Genomic DNA, 22,072 nt, shown 5'->3' with positions numbered 1-22,072 from the left:
CTTTCTCTTTGCTATGTATGAATAAGGTACAGGCTAATTCATTTATGACATGTCCTTAGATAGTCTTCTGTACTGTTCAACGAGAAACCTTAGTACCTATAAATGGGTTCTGTGGAATTCAGTGCAGCCTCTCATTAGTAATGTTTGTAAGTCTACCTCTTACATGGAAAGTGTTGGCATTCATGATTATGTCCCTCTTTTAAAATGCTGACTTTTATGTGATTTGGTCGAATGAAATTTGGTCTAACTACCTGTATGAATGAAGAACTATTTATGTCTAAAAATAAAGATACCGTTGATATATTTCACCCATAAAATTAGCCCATATTCTCCCTAAATTGTGAAAAATATTGGCGTAATCTTCAAATAAAACACAGGACCAGAACTCAAAATAACCAGTAGTCTGTTTATAGGTAAACATGGGTGACAGTTGTTTTCATCTAAAAAATGAAAAATATGCCTCTTTTAGCACAAAAATACTGGGACCCCAACAGTGGTGCTAGGGGCTGGGCCCCCTGCAAAATAATCTTCAGAGGGGCCCAGTGTGCAACGCAAGCACTACCCACCCCTGCCTCATGCCTCCAATCTCTCACTAGCTCTCAGGTAGGAGAGCTCCTTTGGTGTTGCTCCCAGTGGCCCATTTTTAAATCTCTGGCTTGGAAACAACTTTTGGAAGCATAGAGATGCAGTTTTACTCCAGGCAGAGCCTTCTGCAGGCTAGCTGTTAACTTGGGCTACCAAACAGCCAATCACAGCCCTTATTTTGCATCATCTAAAGAACTTTTTCATGCTTTTGTTGCTCACCAACGCTTTTTACATCCAAGTGTGGCTCACAAGTAAAAAAGGTTGGGGATCCCTGCTATAGAGGAAGCAGACTCTGTGGGACCCCTGCCCCAACAGCTGCAGGGTCTGCTTCCTTAAGGTCCCCATTAACGGGCCGATTGTAGCTGCCGATATCAGTCCCTTGGACCAATTCGGCAGCTTATCGGCCCATGAAGGGGCAGAAACGACGGCCATACCCGACCGATATCTGGCCTGAAATTGGCCACATATCGCTCGGCAGGTTAAAAGATTCAGTCAGAGCGGGGACCGAATCGGCCCCAGGGCCAAGCGATCTTATTACCCTACATGTTCCCCAATATCGCCCACCCATAGGTGGGGATATCGGGTGAAGATCCGCTCGCTTGGTGACCTCGTCAAGCGAGCGAATCTTCAAGTATATGGGCACCTTAAGTGGCTACACCACTGGACCCTATGATGTCACCTCAATAAAAAGATCACCTAAAAACTCCAAACGACCTCTGGTGAATTTCCCCTATTGGCAAATTTATTCTGTAAAGAGTTATCAGTATGCAAAAACACAAAAGATAACTTAATTTTATTAGTTTGCACATATACTCTTTTCTTTTTGGTCAGTTTGGCAGTAGGCTCTGATGGGAGCAGGGCTTAATGGCTGGAAATGTTTTCATTTTTTCTACCCTGGCACAAGTCGAAATTCTCTCAGTAAAAAATATGAACGGCTTCTTAGGAAAACTTTTTTTAAATATATTTTCTGACTAAAGTAACAGCTGCCGCCTGAGGAAAAAACATTGTGCTTGTGACGCCCTTAAACTCTGAGTTCCACCGTTCCTGCTAGCCACTCCCCCTAGGCGGCTACTTGGCGCGTCACTATGGTTACGTGTAGTCGTGACGCCACAATCTCGCGTGATGAGACTTGTGACGTCGGGGTTGGCTGTCAGACAGAAGGCAGAGAGCTGGGTATTAACATCGTTGCGGTACATGTAAGTAGCAATCCGGGACTGCGGGCTGGCAAGCGGGACTGGCTCACGGAAAGCGGGCCTGTGGGGCAGAGTGGAATTGCAGGGCTGCAAACATGGCAGGTAGCTGGGATACAAAGGGGGAGGTTAGGGCATCACATCCAGGGGCTGTTTTTGGGGGGGGGGGATAGTTTTCCTATTGCCGGGATGCTCTATTGCGTTGCCCTCACAGCACTCATTATTACAGTCTGAGCTTTAGTTTCCCTTGTGGAAATAACCTCAAGCTTTTTGGTAAATGAATGCAGTTTCAGGTTTGCTTGTGCTTTGAAGGGGTCAGAGGGTCTTGGGATGTGGCAGATGGAAAACAGTAGAAGTCAGTCAGTAGGATGGATTCAGTCAGTCAGTAGGATGGAGTCAGTCAGTCAGTAGGATGGAGTCAGTCAGTCAGTAGGATGGAGTCAGTCAGTCAGTAGGATGGAGTCAGTCAGTCAGTAGGATGGAGTCAGTAGGATGGAGTCAGTCAGTCAGTAGGATGGAGTCAGTCAGTCAGTAGGATGCAGTCAGTCAGTCAGTAGGATGGAGTCAGTCAGTCAGTAGGATGGAGTCAGTCAGTAGGATGGAGTCAGTAAGTCAGTCAGTAGGATGGTGCTTTGTTGTTAGGTGTCCCTTTACATACAAGCAGGTCTTCCCATATTCACTTTAGCACAGTGCTTTTACTGGAGGTTTCCATGTTTGTCTTCATTTTGCTTCAGTATATTTATTTTCTTAATTAACTTCATTTTCTTTATAAATAATATTGGAGGAAATATAGATTATAGGTTTGTTAGAACTCACTTTAGTGAGTAAACGCAGAAGGCCAAAGGGTTAAGTGCCTTTATATAGACTACAGAACTGCGCTGGGATTTGTAATATGTTTACAAATCTGAAGGCCATGCATAATTCTTCATAATATTTCTCTTTCTCTCTCCATCCTGCAACACGCCGTTACCCCTTTACTGCTGCTATCGCATTTGCCAAATCATGCTGCTTCTAAAGCTGAACGACTACAACACACACACAGGCACGCAAACCAAGGAGCACTGAATGAACTTAATGCAATTAAATAAAAAAATATTTTAAAAAGTAAATGTTTCTGTTCTACCAAGAGAAAAGATTGTCTTGAGAAAGATTCTATTAGTAGAACTAATACATTGATAGCGCAACAAGTAAATCAAAAGTCCCCTGAGTGCTCCTTCATTTTCTGTTTGAACTGCTTTATTTTTGGAGCACATCACATTATGACTTCATGTGCAGATAGACATATGGATAGATATAGACAATGGAGAGCAGGTCAGTCACCTGAAAGCTCGTTAAAAGTTGCAAACACAGATTTTAGCATCTGAAAACAAAAATATTTTTTATTTAAAATCCAGTGTTTGAATCACAAAGTGACTGTATATACACAGGCTTTAAACCATCAGAAGTGTGTTAGGGAGTCAGACAAATTTGGAGGGAATACTGACAAAGAAAGGGAAAGAACCAGTGTGGAGATTACTTTTACAGTGTTATACCCCTTTACTATTAGTTATTATCAATGCTTCCATAGCATTATCTGTATATAGTTATACAGTTGTGTTTTCAGGGGAATACGTTTATTCTAATAGTATAGATTATGTTGACCTGGACAAAATTTTAAGTTATACAGCCTAACTCCTGGTTTTCCATGTGATTCTTGGTTGGGTTGTTATTGTCTCTGCTGACCCATTTCTCCCTGTCTGTTTAGATATCCCCCAGGTTTACCCCAAGTCATCCCTGTCTCTCAAAGGTTTAACTCCTGTTTGTCCCCGTGTGCATGTGCGGTTGGGTAAAGGCTGCTGCCATGAAACTGGCTGAAAAGGGTGAAGCTGAGAATAGGAGGGAAAAGAAGAAGGAGCAACCCTGGGTGAAGAGGCCATAGTGCAGTACTCAAACTTCGACAGGACGTAAGTAAGGCTGGGGGCCTGTGTGAGCTTAGGAGTAAGGAAAGAAAGGCAAGGGGCAAAAGACTTGACTCGAGTGGTACTTTATAATGGTGCCACAATGGAATGTATAGTGAAAGCTCATTGCTTTAGCCTGAGAATACATCCTACTAATGCCCTCTTCTATACTGTACTTTCTAAGCCACTGTACAATATTGTTAAAGTATATGCACAGATGTATTTGTGTGTTTATATGTTTTATATAATGCGAGTTGTTTAAAATGATGCCACCTTTTTGTAATTCTTATGGATATTAAAATTACTGAGGAATTTAACTATTTAAAGGGGAAGCAAAGGCTCCTAAAATAATTATGCAGAAAGTGCTACCCTGTAATTTTATTCAATGAGCTTTTATTTTTTAAATAAAGGAAAGAGACATTAAAGCTCAGGTAGCTGTAGGGCATTTGGTCGTAGGGGTTAATTCCCTTAAGGAAATTCAGAATTTAGTTCATCATAGTACCGGGTTCAAAGGGGCAGTGTTACCTACTCCCTCTCCAAAGCCTAGCACAGTGGCCTAAAAAATTAGTATATAGGCACCACCACGATGGTAAGATCATATTGACTTCTAATACACTGTGAATAAAGCATAAACCTTTGGCAATGCACTCGTCTGAGCAGAAAGTGGTTTATACAAGCAAACAGCTGCCTCCCATTGCAGGTGTTTAATTTTAGCAGTAGTCAAGTGAATCCAACTTGTGATATCTGTATGTAAAATATTCAGTGCCCATCCCAGCTGATGGCTTTTCAGACTGTTTGAAAAGCAGCTGCGCAGAGAGCATAGTGATCATTGTGATTCACTTTATCTCTTATCAATATAATGTTTGTTATTGAGTTTTCATAACCAAGCTGCCTCACATATTACATAAGAAATTCTTGTCTTGCTTCTGAGTTTGTATTGGATTTTGAGGGGTAGCTTGTGCTTGTGGTATTGGAATGTTGATGACTGTAGTTTCCTAGCTAGATGTCTAGTGGCTTAATATCTCTGTGTTACTTCATTTTGACACGAGGAGGTTCAAACAAGATGGTACTAAAATCAAATAAAAAGTACTAGAGTGGACAGCTTTTTTTTTTTCACAAATACTGGCATAGTTTCTCCTATCCCTGATACCCATAGCACCCTCATGTCACCCATGCACCCAAAGCTAACTGCTGATATGTTGCCATATGTTATATTACTGGGGCAGATTTTGATCAGGTTATTGTACTAAGGGTCATATTCTGACCTTAGACTGTGCTCAGCAAGAGTTTTGCCAGTTCTTGAAGATTTTTGACCACACTTATTAGGCCCTTTATCCCATAAATACTTGACCCACCCACCCTGCTTCACCCCAGGGCCAAACCCAGACAGAGTGCAGAAGAGGCACATGCCCAGTGTCCTCCGCACTGTTGTACCTTGCATTATTCTCAGCCAGTTTTCTGGGAGACTCATAATTGCAGACAGTTGGCTTATATAGCTGAAACAGGAATTCACAGATCAGTTATCAGAATGATGCTTTTTTTATTTTTTTTATTTTTTGCAAAAAAAAAAGTTTCAGGCTTGGGCAAACAGTGATCAGTTGTATTCACCAAGGCTTGCCTAGCAAACTGGCTTCCTCGATCATTTTAGATTTTTATTAAAACTTAACAAATCCAGCTGATTTTTCCAACAGTTTATAATATTGGTCTAATCTTTCTTTTTATCATATTCGCATACTGGCAGTTAAAGCTTTAGAGTAATAAGTTACAGATTTCCACACATTTTAAAGGTATACTATGCTATGTAAGGAAAATGTGCAGAAAATAAACATTATTAGGTTACAGTCCCTTTTGACCATTCCCACCACGCCAACTTGAGATCACTGCTGATTTTTCTTTCCTTTAAACATGTATGTGTATACATGTCTTATCAGAGCTCTTTATCGCACATATTTACAAACGAACCTTAGTTTAGGTTTGTAATTGGAGACATCTTTCAGTTTGATTCATTCAAAATCAGATGCAGAAGGAAAAATGAAGTGGATGCATAACAAATCCTGCAAATACTTCTGCTTGTCTGCCAGGCACCAGCAGCAGATGGGGACAGAATACACTTTTGGCATGGTACAAAGCTTCTAAAACAAAGATGTACAATAACCTTCACTTGAAGGGGGACACATAGTGTAAAAAACAAGAACGTATCAGTACTTTATATTACAGGTAAAAGACCTGTTATCCAGAATTCTCGGGACTTGGGGTATTCCGGATAAGGGATCTTTCCATAATTTGGATCTTGATACTTTGTCTACTAAAAAATAATTTAAACATTAAATATCCTCAATAGTATTGTTTTGCCTCCAAAAAGGATTAATTATATCTTAGTTGGTATCAAGTACAGGTATCGGACCCCTTATCCGGAAACCCATTATCCAGAAAGTTCCGAATTACGGAAAGGCCATCTCTCATAGACTCCATTTTAATTAAGTAATTTACATTTTTAAAAATGATTTCCTTTTTCTCTGTAATAATAAAACAGTACCTTGTACTTGATCCCAACTAAGATATAATTAATCCTTATTGGAGGCAAAACAATCCTATTGGGTTTAATTAATGTTTTATTGGTTTTTTAGTAGACATTAGGTATTGAGATCCAAATTATGGAAAGACCTCTTATCCGAAATCCCCTTGGTCCCGAGCATTCTGGATAATAGGTCCTATACCTTTACAAGTAACTGTTTTATTGTTACATAAAAATTTAAACAATTTTTGAATTATTTGCATAATTAGGAGCATTCTGGAAAACAGGTTTCCATATAATGGATCCCATACCTGTACCCTAATTATAGAAGGATTGTGCTGAGAGAGGTTTTGTTTTGGGCAACTTTTTTTAAACATTTTCCCAGAATACCTAACCCATCTGTTTAATTTCTTGCTGGCTGCTTTCCAAGGCAAACCTGACAGGAAACTGCATGCTATGTCAAGTTGTGATTGGCTACACACCTCCTGCTGTGCTTCTGGCAGGGACTGTTAGGAAAAGCCCACCACTCATTTGAAATTGGGGCAGGGACCAGAGATTATCTGTGACTAGCTCCATTAATGGGATATTTTTAAAGTTATTGATTATTCTAGCCCAGAGCGAAAACTGATGTATATATGATTCATCATTGCCTACAAGAATTGGGGGGAGGTTAACTTATGCTGTATGTCTCCTTATCTAAATGGTTTATTTTTCATCAACTGTGAAATGTGGGCCCTACATGGATACTCCACTTAACTTAAGAGCTTACTGATAAACGGTATTGAATCTTCTGAAACAAACAAAAATGTAAGGGGTGAAGCTTTTCTTTTTTTGTGTGTTTGTGTTACTGGCTCTTTTCATTGTCTAGGGCAGGGCCCGCCGGCATGGCCCCTTAAAAGAAATATGGGCCCTGATTGGTTGTGCCCCGTGCGCACAACCATATTAAACTATGCCGGGGAGGGGCTGGGAGACAAAAGTCTGAGGATGCCGAAGCAGCCGCAGGGAGCCGAGCCGCAGGTCCCTGGGGGGGGGGGGGGGGAGCTGGAGGATGCAGGAGTGGGGAGCTGCAGGATGCTGTGGAGTGGAGCTGGAGGATGCTGGGGAGTGGAGCTGGAGGATGTTGGGGAGGATACAGGGGAGTTGACTGGAGGATACTGGGTGAGGAGCTGCAGGATGCTGGGGGGATGAGCTGCAGGATGCTGGGGAGTGGAGCTGGAGGATGTTGGGGAAAATGTTGGAGAGGATGCGGGGGAGTGGAGCTGGAGGATGCTGGGTGAGGAGCTGGAGGATGATGGGGAGGATGCTGGGGGGAAGAGCTGCAGGATGCTGGGGAGTGGAGCTGGAGGATGCTGGGGTGGGGAGCTGCAGGATACTGGGGATTGGAGCTATGGGATGCTGGTGGGGAGCTGAGAGGCCCCTGTGATTTCTGATGGCAGCCCTGGGCGTAACGCTGGCCCGGCCCGGCCCGGCTGTAAGTGAATGTGGCCCCTGAGCCAAAAAGTTTGCCCACCCCTGGTCTAGGGCTTAGTTACATGACCCAGAAACTTAGAAACTAGTTTGCTGGCAATCTAGTACATAAACTGTTCCAGCAGATAACATCTACTGTTCAAAATAATAGAAAGTATTAAACATATTTTTAATGCATCTGCTGATATTTTATTGACTTCCCCTTTAAATACTTAAATACACTATATTGCAGACTGAGCAGTATTTATAAAACTTATGTTGTCCTGCATCATTTGCCTGTGATTCTGCAGTTTGACAGGGATGGGCAATGTTATGCACTTTAAGTGACTATATATACGATGGCATATAGGCTTCATGCCAAAAGCAGCTGACTGTGGCTGTGATTCAACAGTAATCCAGTTGCTGCTCCGACTCATGAAGTACAGAGGGCTGTGCGTGACTGCCTGAATGTGATTGCTGGCGTGTGCACTTTTACTGGAATCTCCATTCAGGGGTAACCGACGGTTCATTTAAAGCCAACAGGAGAGATGCAGGGGGTTATAGCTCAGTTCTGCAAACAAGGTCTAACTATCTATTTCAACAGAGGCGCTTTTAGCTGGCAGGCGTATTAACAATACCTACCTATTAACCTATATAAATATCTCTTTTAGGATGATTCACCTTAATGGTAAGTAAAGTTGCTGCATGTTCTCGATGCATCTTCCTGCTAGCCGTGACTAACGAGGCAAATGATTGAACGTGACATTTTTTCTTTCATTTTAGGGTTTAATGGCATGTTGATGAAATTAGAACTGCTGAAGTTCTGACAAAGGGAATAGGTGACCTATGTATAGGTATAGTTATGTATCACGCAATACTTTTGATAGTGAAAATATATACAGTAAGTCACTTATATGCTTTGTAGGGGGAAGGATGACAAACTATTTTGAGCTTAATATGAGCCCAAAAAGTAACAGCTGGTGTTGGAAATATGTTCAGGCTGTTGGTGGAGAAATCTGTAGTTTACTATTTTTATATACTAAATAGTGCACTACTTGTTAGTTTTAACCTACTCTAACTTCTTGTTCCTCGGAGGAGAAGTGTCTGTCTATTCTGCATACTGGTCTCAATCCTGTCTGTTTGCTTGGTCATTGGTAACGCTAAGAAGGAGGGATAATTTCTTTCCTAGTTAAAGTAAGAGTAAAAACTATGTGTTTTGGCTTCATGTTGAATGTATGCAAATATTAGCTTTTTTTATTTATGTCTCATAAACCATGTGAGAGAAGCATCATATGATATATTTACCTTGTATGGTACATACCTTGTATGGCTTTTGTAGCCGAGTAAAACAGTCATGTCAGTAGTGCTCTCATTTAAATCAAAAGAGGTTTCATTTTCATCACCAGAGCAATCAGTATGGCATCTCTAAATAGATATATGTGCATATAAATAATACTTCTAAGGGGCTATGTAATAAAAAGCACTCATTTTGGCTAGGAGCAATAACCCATAGCAGCTAATCAGCAGGTAGAATTTAAAAGCAAACATCTTTTGTTTGCTATGGGTTACTGCTCCTGGGCAAACTTTTAATACATATGGGGGCTAGTGTATGATGCCCTAAATATGTTTAACTAAGGTTATTGTGAACTCTTCTTATAAACAAAAGTATATTAAGTATTTACAATAGAAGTGTTAGATTGCATGCCTATAACATAATTAGGTTTGCCATATGTTGCTTTTTTAAGCTTGGAAGCCATCCATGTGTTGTGGGGATAATCTTGCTAACCATCATGTTATATTCTGCAATGCTTTGGAATTTCTAGAACTTTGCATGTTTGAAAACACTGCTTCTGCAAGCAGCGGGGTGATTTTCATCTCTTGGGCAGTTTGAGACGTTTGCTGGGGTTCTTGAGTTGGGCAGTATGCAGGGGGCACATTTCTATGCTAACCGCTACTGCAGCACCAAAGCACTTCTAACAATATGTATGCATGACTATAGAGATGCCATAATTGTTCTACAGGATAACTGCACCAGTCCCAATGTTCTGGGATTACAATATGGAGATTGTGTTTCTCAATGCAAATGCAAACTTGCATTTAAAGGAGAAGGAAAGGCTAGTAAAGAGTTAATCTCAAGCTGCAGGCATACCTTCAGGTGTCTCAATAGTGCCCTTAAGTCTCCCCATATTTCACCTGTTCAGAAGATAAGAAGCCAAACGGGAAGAAAAAACGCTGAGCTGTGTAAAGAAAGTTCCCATAATGCCTCACTCCTGCACAGACATGCAGACCAAGTGAACATGCTCAGTTAGTTAGACTATGAGTCAGCTTTCTGCTGATTGGCTCAGATCCACATTCCTAAGGGGGGGGGGAGCAGGAAAGAGCAGAGAACAGAAAGCTGCGTGTCCCTAAAATGAACACCTACCTTTCAGAGTTGTTAGTTTTTGGGGTGCCATTTATGTGTTTTGCCTAAGCAAATAACTAATTTTCACTCTAAAGGTGGCCATACACAGGCCGATTCTAGATGCCGATATCAGTCACTTAGACCGATTTGGCAGCTTATAGTCCAGTATAGGGGCACTAAGTACGGGCCGGCCTGACCGACATCTGGTCTGAAATCGGGCAGATATCGATCGGGCAAGTTTGAAAATTAGTCAGATCGGGGACCGCACCAGCTCGTTGATGCGGTCCCCGAACCGACAGACGCCTATACCTATCATTCTAATTCGATCATTTGGCCCCAGGGCCAAACAACCGAATTAGACCGATATCTCCACCCCTAGGTGGGTATATTAAGAGAAGATCTGCTCACTTGGCGACCTCACCAACTGAACAGATCATAGCGTGTATGACCACCTTTACAGTAGTTTCACTGACATGACCTTTGCATGCTTCTGAAATTACACATTTCTCCACCCACACACACCAATAAGGAAACTAAACACGCAAACAGCTTGGCTTTTGTATTAGTAAGTTGTGTTCAGGGCTGCCATTGGTGGGTAGCAGCTAGGGGCCCCATGGCAGAGGGGGGCGCAGAGAGGGAATGGTGTTAGACACGGTTTGCGGGGGGAAGGGCCATGGAATGGTTTAGGTTGATCATGGCTGTGGTGCCCTATTTTACTTGTTGGCAGGGCCCATCACCCAAGGGGCCTAGGTGACTGGCGGTTAAATTATTGGGGGCCCTTGTGTGAAGAGCCATGTTACTGTGACATGCTGTCCAATGATTCATGGTTCCTGTGCCTAGCATGGTCCATTTTGTCTGTTGCATTTGCATTCGCAAATGAGGCCTCCTTGGTTAACTGACTCTTATGTAGTTGGACAAAACTTAATTTTAGTCCTTGGTTAGATAGCAAAATAAAGGTTTATATTTGCTTCACCTCATTAAACTTAGTCTTCATATTAACAAGCAGAATGTCAATTTACTATTCTGTGAAGAGCTTTTATTTGGAACTTAGAAGCTTGTGCTTTGGCAAATTAATTTTTAGCACATGCTACAAGGTAAAGAGCAATTACTGCCTTTTTTATATGGATCTTTGCTGTGTATTGGCCACTGAGGTTTTATTAAAATAAGTGCCTGCACCTCTGAGAAATACACCATTGAAAAGTAGGTGAAATGAAGGGTAAGCAAACTTTTGCATACATAGTTTTTTTTCTTATTTCAACTTTATTATCATTTACTATAGGCTCTCATGGATATTACATTTATACCATGTCTATCTGATGCCATGTCTGATGTTTTATAGCCTTTAAAGGGGTTAAGCTGCGAAAAGCCTCTAGCACCTCTTGGGAAATGCTTTTCATTTTTTTCTCGTTGTGCAGAATAGGTAGGAAAGACCTGCAGTCAGCACTTTGTAAATATATATAGTAAAGTAGGGCAGTCTTGTTCTCTTTCTAGTGTGCACAGATGTCACAGCTCCTTTAATCCAATGTGCCACTTAGAAGTCACAAACTGTTTAAATATTCAGGTGTAATATGGGTAATTAAATGAATGCTTTCAAGACTTGGTACACCAATCACAAGTACATATGAGCACAGACAAAACAAATTCAAACATTTTTTGGATCCTGGGGTCAGTGACCCCCATTTAAAAACTGAAAAAAGACAGAAGAAGAAAGCAAGTCATCTAAAAACTTTAAAAAAAAGTTCATCCATCCAGCACAATAATAGTGTCCAATTTTACTAGTGTGTGTATGGGCAGCCTTAGCAGAAAGCTGATACAAAAAGCATTAAAATCACACGTTATCCCGAATGCTCGGGACCTGGGATTTTCCGGATAAGGGATCTTTCTGTAATTTGGATCTCCACAATTTAAGTCTGCTAAAAATCATTTAAATATTGAATAAACCCAACAGGATTGTTTTGCCTCCAATAAGGGTTAATTATATCTTAGTTGGGATCAAGTACAGGTACTGTTTTATTATTACAGGGAAAAAGGAAATCATTTTTAAAAATTACAATTATTTGCTTGTAATAGAGTCTATGGAAGATGGCCTTTCCGTAATTCAGAACTTTCTGGAAAACGGGTTTCCGGATAAGGGATCCTATACCTGTACTGTGTAGCCTACACACTGCCCCTTAGAAAAGGGTAGATAGGTAGATTAACAAAGAATAGAAAAGGAAATTAGAATACTACAGATCAAGGTGGGAATCTAACTAAACTCATTAAATAAACTAATTTAAAAATCATTGTACCTATTTCCACTTAACGATCCTTTGGGTATTATTTTACCACTGGTGTTTGGAAAAGCAAGTGATTATTCTGATTAGAATTTCATTTACAAGTTCTGCAGTAATGGGATGTTTCCCAGTTCAGTGTATTTGCCAGAAGTTCGTAGCAGACCCAAATCCACACATCGCTGAAAATCTGAGAAATGGGTTAAAAGAGACAGACTGCACTCATAGGGGCATATAAACTAAAGTGTAGATTTTCTTTTTGTCTGTCTCATTTCATATTTACTAAAAATTGTGCGTATGCTGCTGTAAGAGAAATGTGATGATTTTAATCATGCTGTAAACTCTCTGCAAATTCACCAGTGTATTTACCTGTACAGGCATTGGGATCTATTATCTGGAAACTAGTTATTTAAAAAGTTCAGAATTGCGGAAAGGCCACCTCCTATAGACTTCATTATAAGCAAATAAAATGAATTAACTTTTTCTCTGTAATAATAAAACAGTACCTTGTAGTTGATAACTTGTAACTAAGATATAATTATTCCTCATTGAAAGCAAAACAATTGTTGAGTTGAGTTTATTTAATGCTTAAATGATTTTTTAGTAGTCTTAAGATATGGAGGTCCAAACTACGGAAAGACCTCTTTTCTAGAAAACCCCAGATCTCGAGCATTCTGGATAACAGGACATTCGTAGTGGGGAAAATTATCAATTTCTTTATGGAATTTACACCGTAAAGAAGTTACATATGTGGGATAGTATCAAAGAAGAGGTAATGTAGGTAATGATAGGCCGAAGTGGCTGCTTTATTATTATAATGGAAGGTCACCAGGCTGAACCTGGAGAAATTTCTCCTGGCAAATATTTATTTTTGTGTTCTTGGTAAATTACAAAGATTCTCTAGCGAAATTTCCCCTGGCAAAAAAGAATGCCAAGTTATTTCTCCAAAACTTTTCAGGCTCTCCTTTTATTAGTTGGCAATGTTGAGTCAGATTTTCATTTTTGGTCAAAGTATTCCACTATTTATGTTTCATTTCCCTTAGCAAGAATATAAGTAATGGGCTTAGAATTTATCAGACAACCTTCACTTATTATGAGAGGGGCCAGAAGGAGAGTTAGATGCTGTGTTTAATGTATTTAATACCCACTGACCACATCTGCCCTACAGATGTAAAATGCTTTATTGATGCATCTGGAAAGGGTATGGCTGTGCCAGATGATTTGTGTCTCATACACCGACAGTATCTCTCCACAAAGCTGCTTTTATTGGGACTAAAGCTGGCCATACACACACTGATATTATTGTATATTCTGTGCATGTATGGTGGATTGGCGAGGCGACTGATATCGCAAAAGCCTTGGATATTGGTTGTCTCGTCGATTGGGTGGGACAGAAAATTTTGAGCAAATGCAAGCGTTTACGGCTGAATCGTCAGATAGGGATAGAACTCCCATTGTTTCTATCTTCATATCTGACGATTCAGCCCTGGACTTTAGTGGAGGGTATGAGCGATCTTTCCTGCCACCATTGAGCGTAACTGTAATGTGTATGGCCAGCTTCAGTCCACCTGCAGATGCTCATCATATAGGGGCATTGTTCTCCTTTCCTCCTATAAAGACCTATTGTTTAACAACATATGTGTATTTACTAGTAAAAACATAGTGCTGGGTAGTATCTTAAATACCTAAATAATGGAGGTACCTAAATAATGGAACCCCTCCCCCCATAATAATGCATATAGCAATTATATTGGCTACCAAACTAATTTCAGTTAAGGCAATGGACCCCACAGTGATTTTAGTACACATGTTAAATGTTAAATGGGTACTTGAACCCATAGATAAAGTCAAGTCTAGTTGGAAAGTTTCAGTAGATTTTAAATAACAATTCTCTTCACATTCTTTAGGCATTCTAGCCTTCCATGTAATTAGCAGCCAGCCTCTGCCCACTCGAATAATGCATTTCTGGGGTCTGATTGAATTAGGGGATGCGACACCCACCTAGACATGAGCAATACACCATATAAACTACTTGTTTTTTGTTTTTGATTCATCATCTTATTTCTTCTCAGATCTTTAGACAGAATAGAATACAGGTATGGGACCTGTTATTAAGAAAGCTCAGGAATCTCTACGCAGCAAACTACACTCCCCTACTTAAACAAATAACACAAGACCTAACAAATTGGAAAAACAAACCTATATCCTGGTTTGGCCGCATTGCTACAATAAAAATGAATACATTACCTAAGCTATTATACTTATTTGAAACCCTACCAGTACCGGTTCCCACACAACAACTCAAAAAAACCCAGAAAGAAATATTTCAATTCATTTGGAAAGGGAAAAGCAGGATACCTAGATCTGTCCTCCTAGCTAGCAGGTACCAAGGGGGCCTAGCGGTCACAGACATTAGCAAATACTATGAGGCCACCCACTTACGCCAAACACTGGCATGGATCCAACCAAACCCACCCACCACATGGACCCAAATCGAGAAATTTTACACGCAACCTTTTCACTTAAGTAACCTGTTACTTACCCATAAGACTAAGATCCCGCTCCATCCTCTCTCCCCCAACTCTCTGCAATTTACGGTCAATATCTGGAATAACTGCAACAGATAATACAAAATATGTGGGCCTATCTCCTATCTTACCCCAGTCTTGGCTAACCCCGAATTCCCAATAGGACTAGAGAAATCTTTCAAACAAAACTGGGCACCAATATGCATGACAAGAATTATTGATTTCCTAGACCCTAGGGGATACAAGGTTTACCCATATGACAGACTAAAGGCTAAATATAACTGGAATACAGACCGGACCCTAGAATACCTACAGGTCAAACACTTCATTAATACCAAGCTTAAAAAACGGGAAAGCAACATCCCAACCCCATATGAGCGCATAATGGCCCAACCTCATCCCTACAAGGGACTGATCTCCCATCTATACAAATTAATGATAACGCTACCGGATGATCCTTTCCCTAAACATAACTATATGCATTATTGGGAACAAGAATGGGGAGACGACCCATCATTATCAGAGTGGGAAAAAATTACATTACATTACATTAACATTTATTTATAAAGCGCCAACATATTCCGCAGCGCTGTACAATAAGTGGGTTACATACATTGGACATACAGAGTAACATATAAAGCAATCAATAACCGATACAAGAGGTGAAGAGGGCCCTGCCCAAAAGAGCTTACAATCTACAAGGAAGTTTTGGAATATGCGTACATTCATTTACCCATATTTCTAACTGACATGAAGTGTCAATTTTGTACTATTGTGTTTGTCAAGCAAAATAAACTTTATTTACAATATATAAATTAAGTTTCCTTTAGTCTTGAAATCTGCAGCAAGCAGGCACGTGCCATTTTGTAGGTACTGTTATAAAGGCAAGCTTTGTATCATCCACAACTATAATTTGTGATAGAACAGGGGACCTAATGCCCCATGCATGGGGTGCACAATTATAACCCATGAGAGTGGGGGAATGTAATAAGTGCTGGGACATCTAGGAAGTGCTGACTGGAAAGTGGAGGTAACTACCAGCCCCACTTCTATGCCTGAGTCATAAGGGTGAGGAAGGCAAGATATAATTGACAGCTAAAAATTTTTGTTTATAAGTACAAATCGTTTCCTATGTTTTTTTGGGGTTTCATGTTTACTTTGAAAAGGGCTTTTATTACACACTTTTTTTCCATCATCTCTGGGTAACATGTCCCCTTTAAAGGGCTGCAGTTTATAAGACATTAACATCTACTTTAGTAAAGTGAGAGCCTTAGTAACAATCTGAGCAATATTGAGAAAAGGTATACATGCAATGCCTCAAATGACTGGCTACTCAGAGGATTCTTGCCCACACTGTTCAACACAGCTTCACAAAAAGAAATTTGGAATGTATTGTCATCCCTGCCTGCTTTACTTTGACTTATTGAATAGGGTCATGGCATTATAAAAGCTGCATCTTTGACTTCACTATGACTTGTGGACTTTACTGGAAATATAGGCCTTTAGTGAAAGATTCACAAGACAGCAGAGCCACTCTAAATGTATGGTTACAATAAGACAAATATTCTAGGTCTTGGGAAGTTGACTGGGGTGCTGACAAGCCCTTTTTGAATCAGATATGTATGTTACTGGGCAATTGATTGCAAAAGCATATCACTTTTGTGTATTTGCCATTAAGCATGCAGCATAAATGTAATTGCTGTTTAACTTGTGAATACCCAACCCTTTTCACCTGTGAGCCACATTCAAATGTGAAGAGTTTGAGAGCAACACAAACATGCAAAAGGTTCCTGGGGTGCCAAATATGGGTTGTGTTTAGCTAATGAGCCACTGGTTGGGGATCACCAACTTAATTTCTGCCATGTTACTGCATTTATCAGAAATTGGCCTTGCTTCAGTCTAGGAAAGTGTCCACATCAAAGGTCTTCCCTGCTACTCCTGTCGCTTTGAAAGGTTAAAGATCACTACACCTTATATGTTTAACTGCAATAACCCTGCAAAAATCTGGGAAAACGCCAAAGGTATGGTTGCTTGCACCCAACAAAAAGAAAGTGTGTATAAAGTTATGATGAAATGGTATCTAACCCCTGATAGGATAGCAAAATACATCCCACAAGCCTCCCCGCTATGTTGGAGAGGCTGCTCAGAAATTGGGACTTTAGCACATACTCTATGGGCCTGCCCCAAACTCAGATTATTCTGGAAAGAGGTCAGCGACCTCATAAAAAAAATCTTAACACCCACGAACGACATCAAACCTCCACACCTCCTTCTGGGCTTACCTATACCGAAATTAAAACACTCTTCCCAGAAACTAGTTAACCACATAACTACAGCAGCGAGATTAGCTGTCACATCCAAATGGAAATCTCAAACAATACCCACAATAACGGAAATAATTTCCAGAGTGGAAAGTAACAAATGCTTTGAGCGAATGACAGCTTACATAACGAACAAAGAGAATCTATATCTCAAAATATGGTCCCCATGGGAAACTTACTTCATAACCAACCCTACAACCACCACGGAAAGGACACAGGCTGAAGAACTGAATAGAGACAGCAACAACCTCTAACCTACTCCAGTTAGTGTCAAAAGATAAAGCAGACAAAAAACCCTGCAACATAGACAAAGCTGAAACATGGTTGGTCAATCACAAGATCAAACACCCTCCAAGTTACTGTACCCCAGATTGATTTATCATTTTGTTGGCACTATGTACTTGTAACTGTATAAGAACAAATGTTTATATGCTAGTACTCAAATCATACGACTGCACTGTTTTTTATTACTGAAACCAACAATGCAAATTTGTAAACTCTTTATTAACCCCCCATCCCTCTTCCTTTCTGTATCCCTTAAATTCTTTACTCAATAAAAAAATATTAGTTACAAAAAAAAAAAAAAGAAAGCTCAGGGACCTGGGGTTTTCCAGATAAGGGTCTTTCTGTAATTTGGACCTACATACCTTAAATCTACTAAAAAATCATTTATACATGAAAGAAATCCAATAGGATTGTTTGACCTCCGATAAGGATTAATTATATCATAGTTTGGATCAAGTACAAGCTGCTGTTTTATTACTGAGAAAAATGAAATCTTTTTAAAAATTAGAATTATTGGCTTATAATCAAGTCTATGGAAGATTGCCTTCCCGAAATTCAGAACCTTCTGCATAATGGGTTTTGGAGTAAACAGATCCCATAACTGTATTAGTCTTATTTATATGACACAAGCGGCAATACATTCACATTCTTTTCTACATGCTCTTTGGGCAGCAAGTTTCCAGATAATAGGTTCCATATAAAATAATATAAAGTGAAAGGAAAGGGGTTGCCTGGGAAGCTGGGGGGAAGATGGCAACACACTGTGCACAAGTGCTGGTCCAGGGTAACAGGTAAGTGGTTAGTCACAGGGGGGTGCTTAGTGACTCCTTCCTTGCCCTTTAATGGAGTGGCTCATCATTAACTAATCTTTAGTATGATATATGGGCACTATTTGCATTTTGTCTTCATATTTTTTTTCTTTTAATTATTTAAATATTTGTTCAGCAACATTTTAATTTCAGAAGCTGGCCTAGTAACCAGGCAGTGGTTTGAATGAGAGACTGGAAAAGGAATAGGAGAGGGCCTAACTAGAAAGTTAAATTATAAATAAGGTAGCTAACTTAAAGGAGAAGGAAAGGTAAAACTAAGAAAGATTCTATGTAAATACAGCCATAAGCACTTACAGTAATGCTGCATTGAGTCCTCTTTTAAAAGAAACACAGGATTTCATGTCTTCTTTTTTGTTCTTAGGGTATCTGACTTCCTCTCTCCTTCATTCCTGGGGCCAGAGTCCTTCAGTTCTCTCCACTTTCCCCCTCTCCTGCTCCCCTCTCCCATAAGAATGCTAAGGACTCCCACCCCCTCCCTTAGGAAGTTGTGGTCTGAGCTATAATGGCTAGACTGCAAACAGGTAGCTATTTAAAATGGCAGCTGCAATCTTAAGCAAACGGAGGTAGCTTCTAGGGCTCTTTACTCAGTTATGGTAAAGCTTTCTGCAGAATAAATATAGGGTTCTAGGAGGCACTAATGTGGCAAGTCTGTTGGCAGTAAAATGCCAAAATGACTTTCCTTCTACAAAATACCAGTAATTGGTCCAAATTCTAGTTTCAGTACTTCTCTAGTATCTTTTCTTAATTTGAACTGTTCAGATTAAAGGACAGAGCAGTTACTCAGCCTGGAAACTTGAATCAAATGTGTAGATTTCTTAATTTAACCTGTTCTATTATTTTCTTCAGATCTATAATAATCAGAATCAATAATAACACTTTTTTTGTTTGTTTGTTTTCCAAGGTTTGACTGCATTGCCCAAAATGTTTGGGAAGAAAAAGAAAAAGCTGGACATTTCAGGGCCTTCAAATTTTGAACACAGGGTTCACACTGGATTTGACCATAAAGAGCAGAAGTTTATAGGCCTTCCTCAGCAGTGGCAGAGTTTGCTGGCAGACACCGCCAACAGGCCTAAGCCTATGGTAGATCCATCATGTATAACACCAATACAGCTTGCTCCCATGAAGGTACAGTATTCCTATTTACTTAATACTGACAATATTAGGGTCCTTGGGGTAGGACTGGTTTGGTAACATAGGTGCTACATGTGCACATTGCATACATACAACCAATCAGCAATTCATTTTCATCACTCTATTATGTTAGAGAATGAAGGCAAAGATCTGATTGGTTGCTAGATTGATTGTGTTTACAATCAGCATTGGTTTAGTAACCCCATTAGGATCTACTGCACCCCCAGGATACAAAATCCTAGGATGGAGCATTATTATAAATATGATTTATCCTCTTAAATATTAAATTTTTCTGTAGACTGTAAGGCGTAAATTCCTTATTACTCGTGTTGGTTAAACAGTAGTAATTATTGATAGATGGTTTTATAATTATAATGGAATATCTTTAAACTCACCCTCCCTCTGTAAGAGGCACAGGCATGGAACAAGCTGTGAGAGAGAAGAAGTAAAATACTGCTGCATTAAGATGGCACTTGATTTTTAAGAAGAATGAAACCCATGTAAAATCCTTTTGGCATTCATTTTAGGATAAGGACTGTTGAAGAATATATAGGAACATATTTGCTTTTACTGGTAACATAGTTATAAGCTTAATAGGGAGCTAAAAAAGTGCTTAACCAAAAAAAAAAAAACCGGTTGCCGCAAAGGGACAATGCATATACCTCCCTTGGTATGGCTTCCTTACAGTGCTGCCAAAGGCTGTGGGGAAAGTCAGTTTTTGGGACGTTCTGATGTGATGATTTTAATAATAAATTTTGTGTTCTGAGTTTATGCTGCTTGCTGTAATAAATCAAGGACACATAAAGGCAACAGTTACAAGCCCATTCCCCTGCAGTGTACAGTAACTAACATCTGGGGATTGTTCTAGTTTCACTAAAGCATAACCTAGCATTTGCTTCATTGGAAAGAAACTGTAAAAAATGTTTCCATTCCATTAATATTAAAGTTTGTTTGCTGAAACAGCAAATGAGGAGCAGTATATTTTATAACTAACCTAAATATATAACCAGAAAAGCACCTTACTGTAAGCAGAAATTGATGTAATTTCACCCATCTCCCCAAAGTAAAAATCTCACTTATTTACAGCCCTAAATTCAGAAAAAAAAACTTGAATTGACCCTGAATATTTTTGAATGCATTGAGGGGGTTGTACTCCTGTCAGGGTCCCTTTCGTTTTTTGGGGCCCCGACAGCAAAAGGAAGGAACTGTTACAGTTTTGGGTGTGACAAGTCATAGCCCAACAATTTGGGACACACGGGGTCATTTATAAACACTTGCAAAATTTGCACCTGGGCAGTAACCTATGGCAACAAGACAGTAATTAGCCTTTTCCATCCGGCTACAGATTAAGCAGTAAAGGCAAATTACTGATTGGATGCCATAGTGCAAATTTGCCCACGGTTTATAAAGGAACCCCCACAGTCTTGTAATGTTTAATGCTTTCGTACTACAACTTGTTTATAATAATAAAGTAGATAAGGTTCTAGCTCTGACTATTTTTAAGGTAGGGGCATACACTGCACCACTGAGGTAACCCATAGCAACCAGACATCTGTGCTTGCTCTAGAATCATCGCCGTTATTGGCTTTCTGGTTGCTTGGATTACTGCACTGCTGCAATCATGTGCTTGCTTGATGAACCCTAAAACATAACAATTTGCTGATATCTAGAAGAGATTTTTTTATGGTAAAGTGAATCGAACTGCAATAAGTAGTTCTTATTTACTGGCATGGGTGTAACTTTGTAGCAAAGTAGTGGGCTGATAATTAAGATGTGAATTACTGTTTCTCATGATGCCTTTCCAGCTCTTGGCTAGGGCCATAGAAAGAATGAGAGAGGATGGTGGGCTGCTAAAGATGTTCTGTTGGCAGATGGTTGGCAGCGGTGAGACATATCTACATTGCATTAATAAGCGGAGAAGGTGGAACAGAGGAGGCGAGTTGGAATGACTTTCCTTTCCTTGGAATATCAGCTGCTTTCTCTCTCTCATGCACAAAAATAAACTGCCAGTTCTTAGAATGTGCCCTATTAGAATTGCTGTTTGCCATTTACCTACAGTGGTTACCAGAGCTTCTAAATAGGTTCTGCCATAAGGGTAAAAGGAACCTAAATACATTCTACCATTTATTCAAGTGATAGGATTTGGGTATGAACAACAATCTGAACTCTGACTTTTCCCTGCAACTTCCCAATGAGGGAAAAAGCAGTCTATAGGGGAGTATAGTTAGGGTTGTCTGCTTTGTGCCTCACTAATAGGGTTCCACACAGCAGCACTTTTAGTCTGAAACTGTGCAGTGTTTATTACATTTAGAGGTGCAACTTTGCTTTTCTCCTGGGGGTAAAGCGGCACTTGCCCTGAACATTCTCTGCGCATAACTGGTGCTGAAATATTTTGTTTTTAAACTGGGCCTTAACCTTGGGCCCAGGACTAGGCAGCAGCCTTGGGTGCACTTTTGGACACAAGTTTACGGAGTGCAATGTGAGACTTACTCTGTATTTCCTGGAGAAGGTTCAGAGGCTATCCATGCAAAACAGAGAATGCCCCAAAGTGGATGGAGGGTCCAGGTGTTCTGAGCCCCCAGCTGAATGAGTGGATAAACCATAACAAAGTCTGGCACCCAAATGGCTTCTTG

At 40.0% G+C, this 22,072-nt stretch overlaps 1 protein-coding gene across 1 annotated transcript in view; it reads left to right on the top strand.

Annotated features, from left to right (window-relative positions):
• Positions 1 to 3,538: 3,538 nt before the first annotated feature.
• pak5 (p21 (RAC1) activated kinase 5) overlaps positions 3,539 to 22,072 on the top strand; it is a 30,128-nt gene continuing 11,594 nt past the window's right edge. Inside the window, 2 exon segments of the mRNA NM_001126638.1 lie at positions 3,539 to 3,718; positions 19,210 to 19,433. Of these exon segments, the coding sequence (NP_001120110.1) occupies positions 19,230 to 19,433 (204 nt within the window). The 5' untranslated portion in view covers positions 3,539 to 3,718; positions 19,210 to 19,229.

The sequence above is a fragment of the Xenopus tropicalis genome, chromosome 5 (genome assembly GCF_000004195.4).
Source record: "Xenopus tropicalis strain Nigerian chromosome 5, UCB_Xtro_10.0, whole genome shotgun sequence".
NCBI lineage: Eukaryota > Metazoa > Chordata > Amphibia > Anura > Pipidae > Xenopus > Xenopus tropicalis.
Note: the sequence above shows the minus strand (reverse complement) of the source record. Positions and strands in the feature narration are given on the sequence as shown.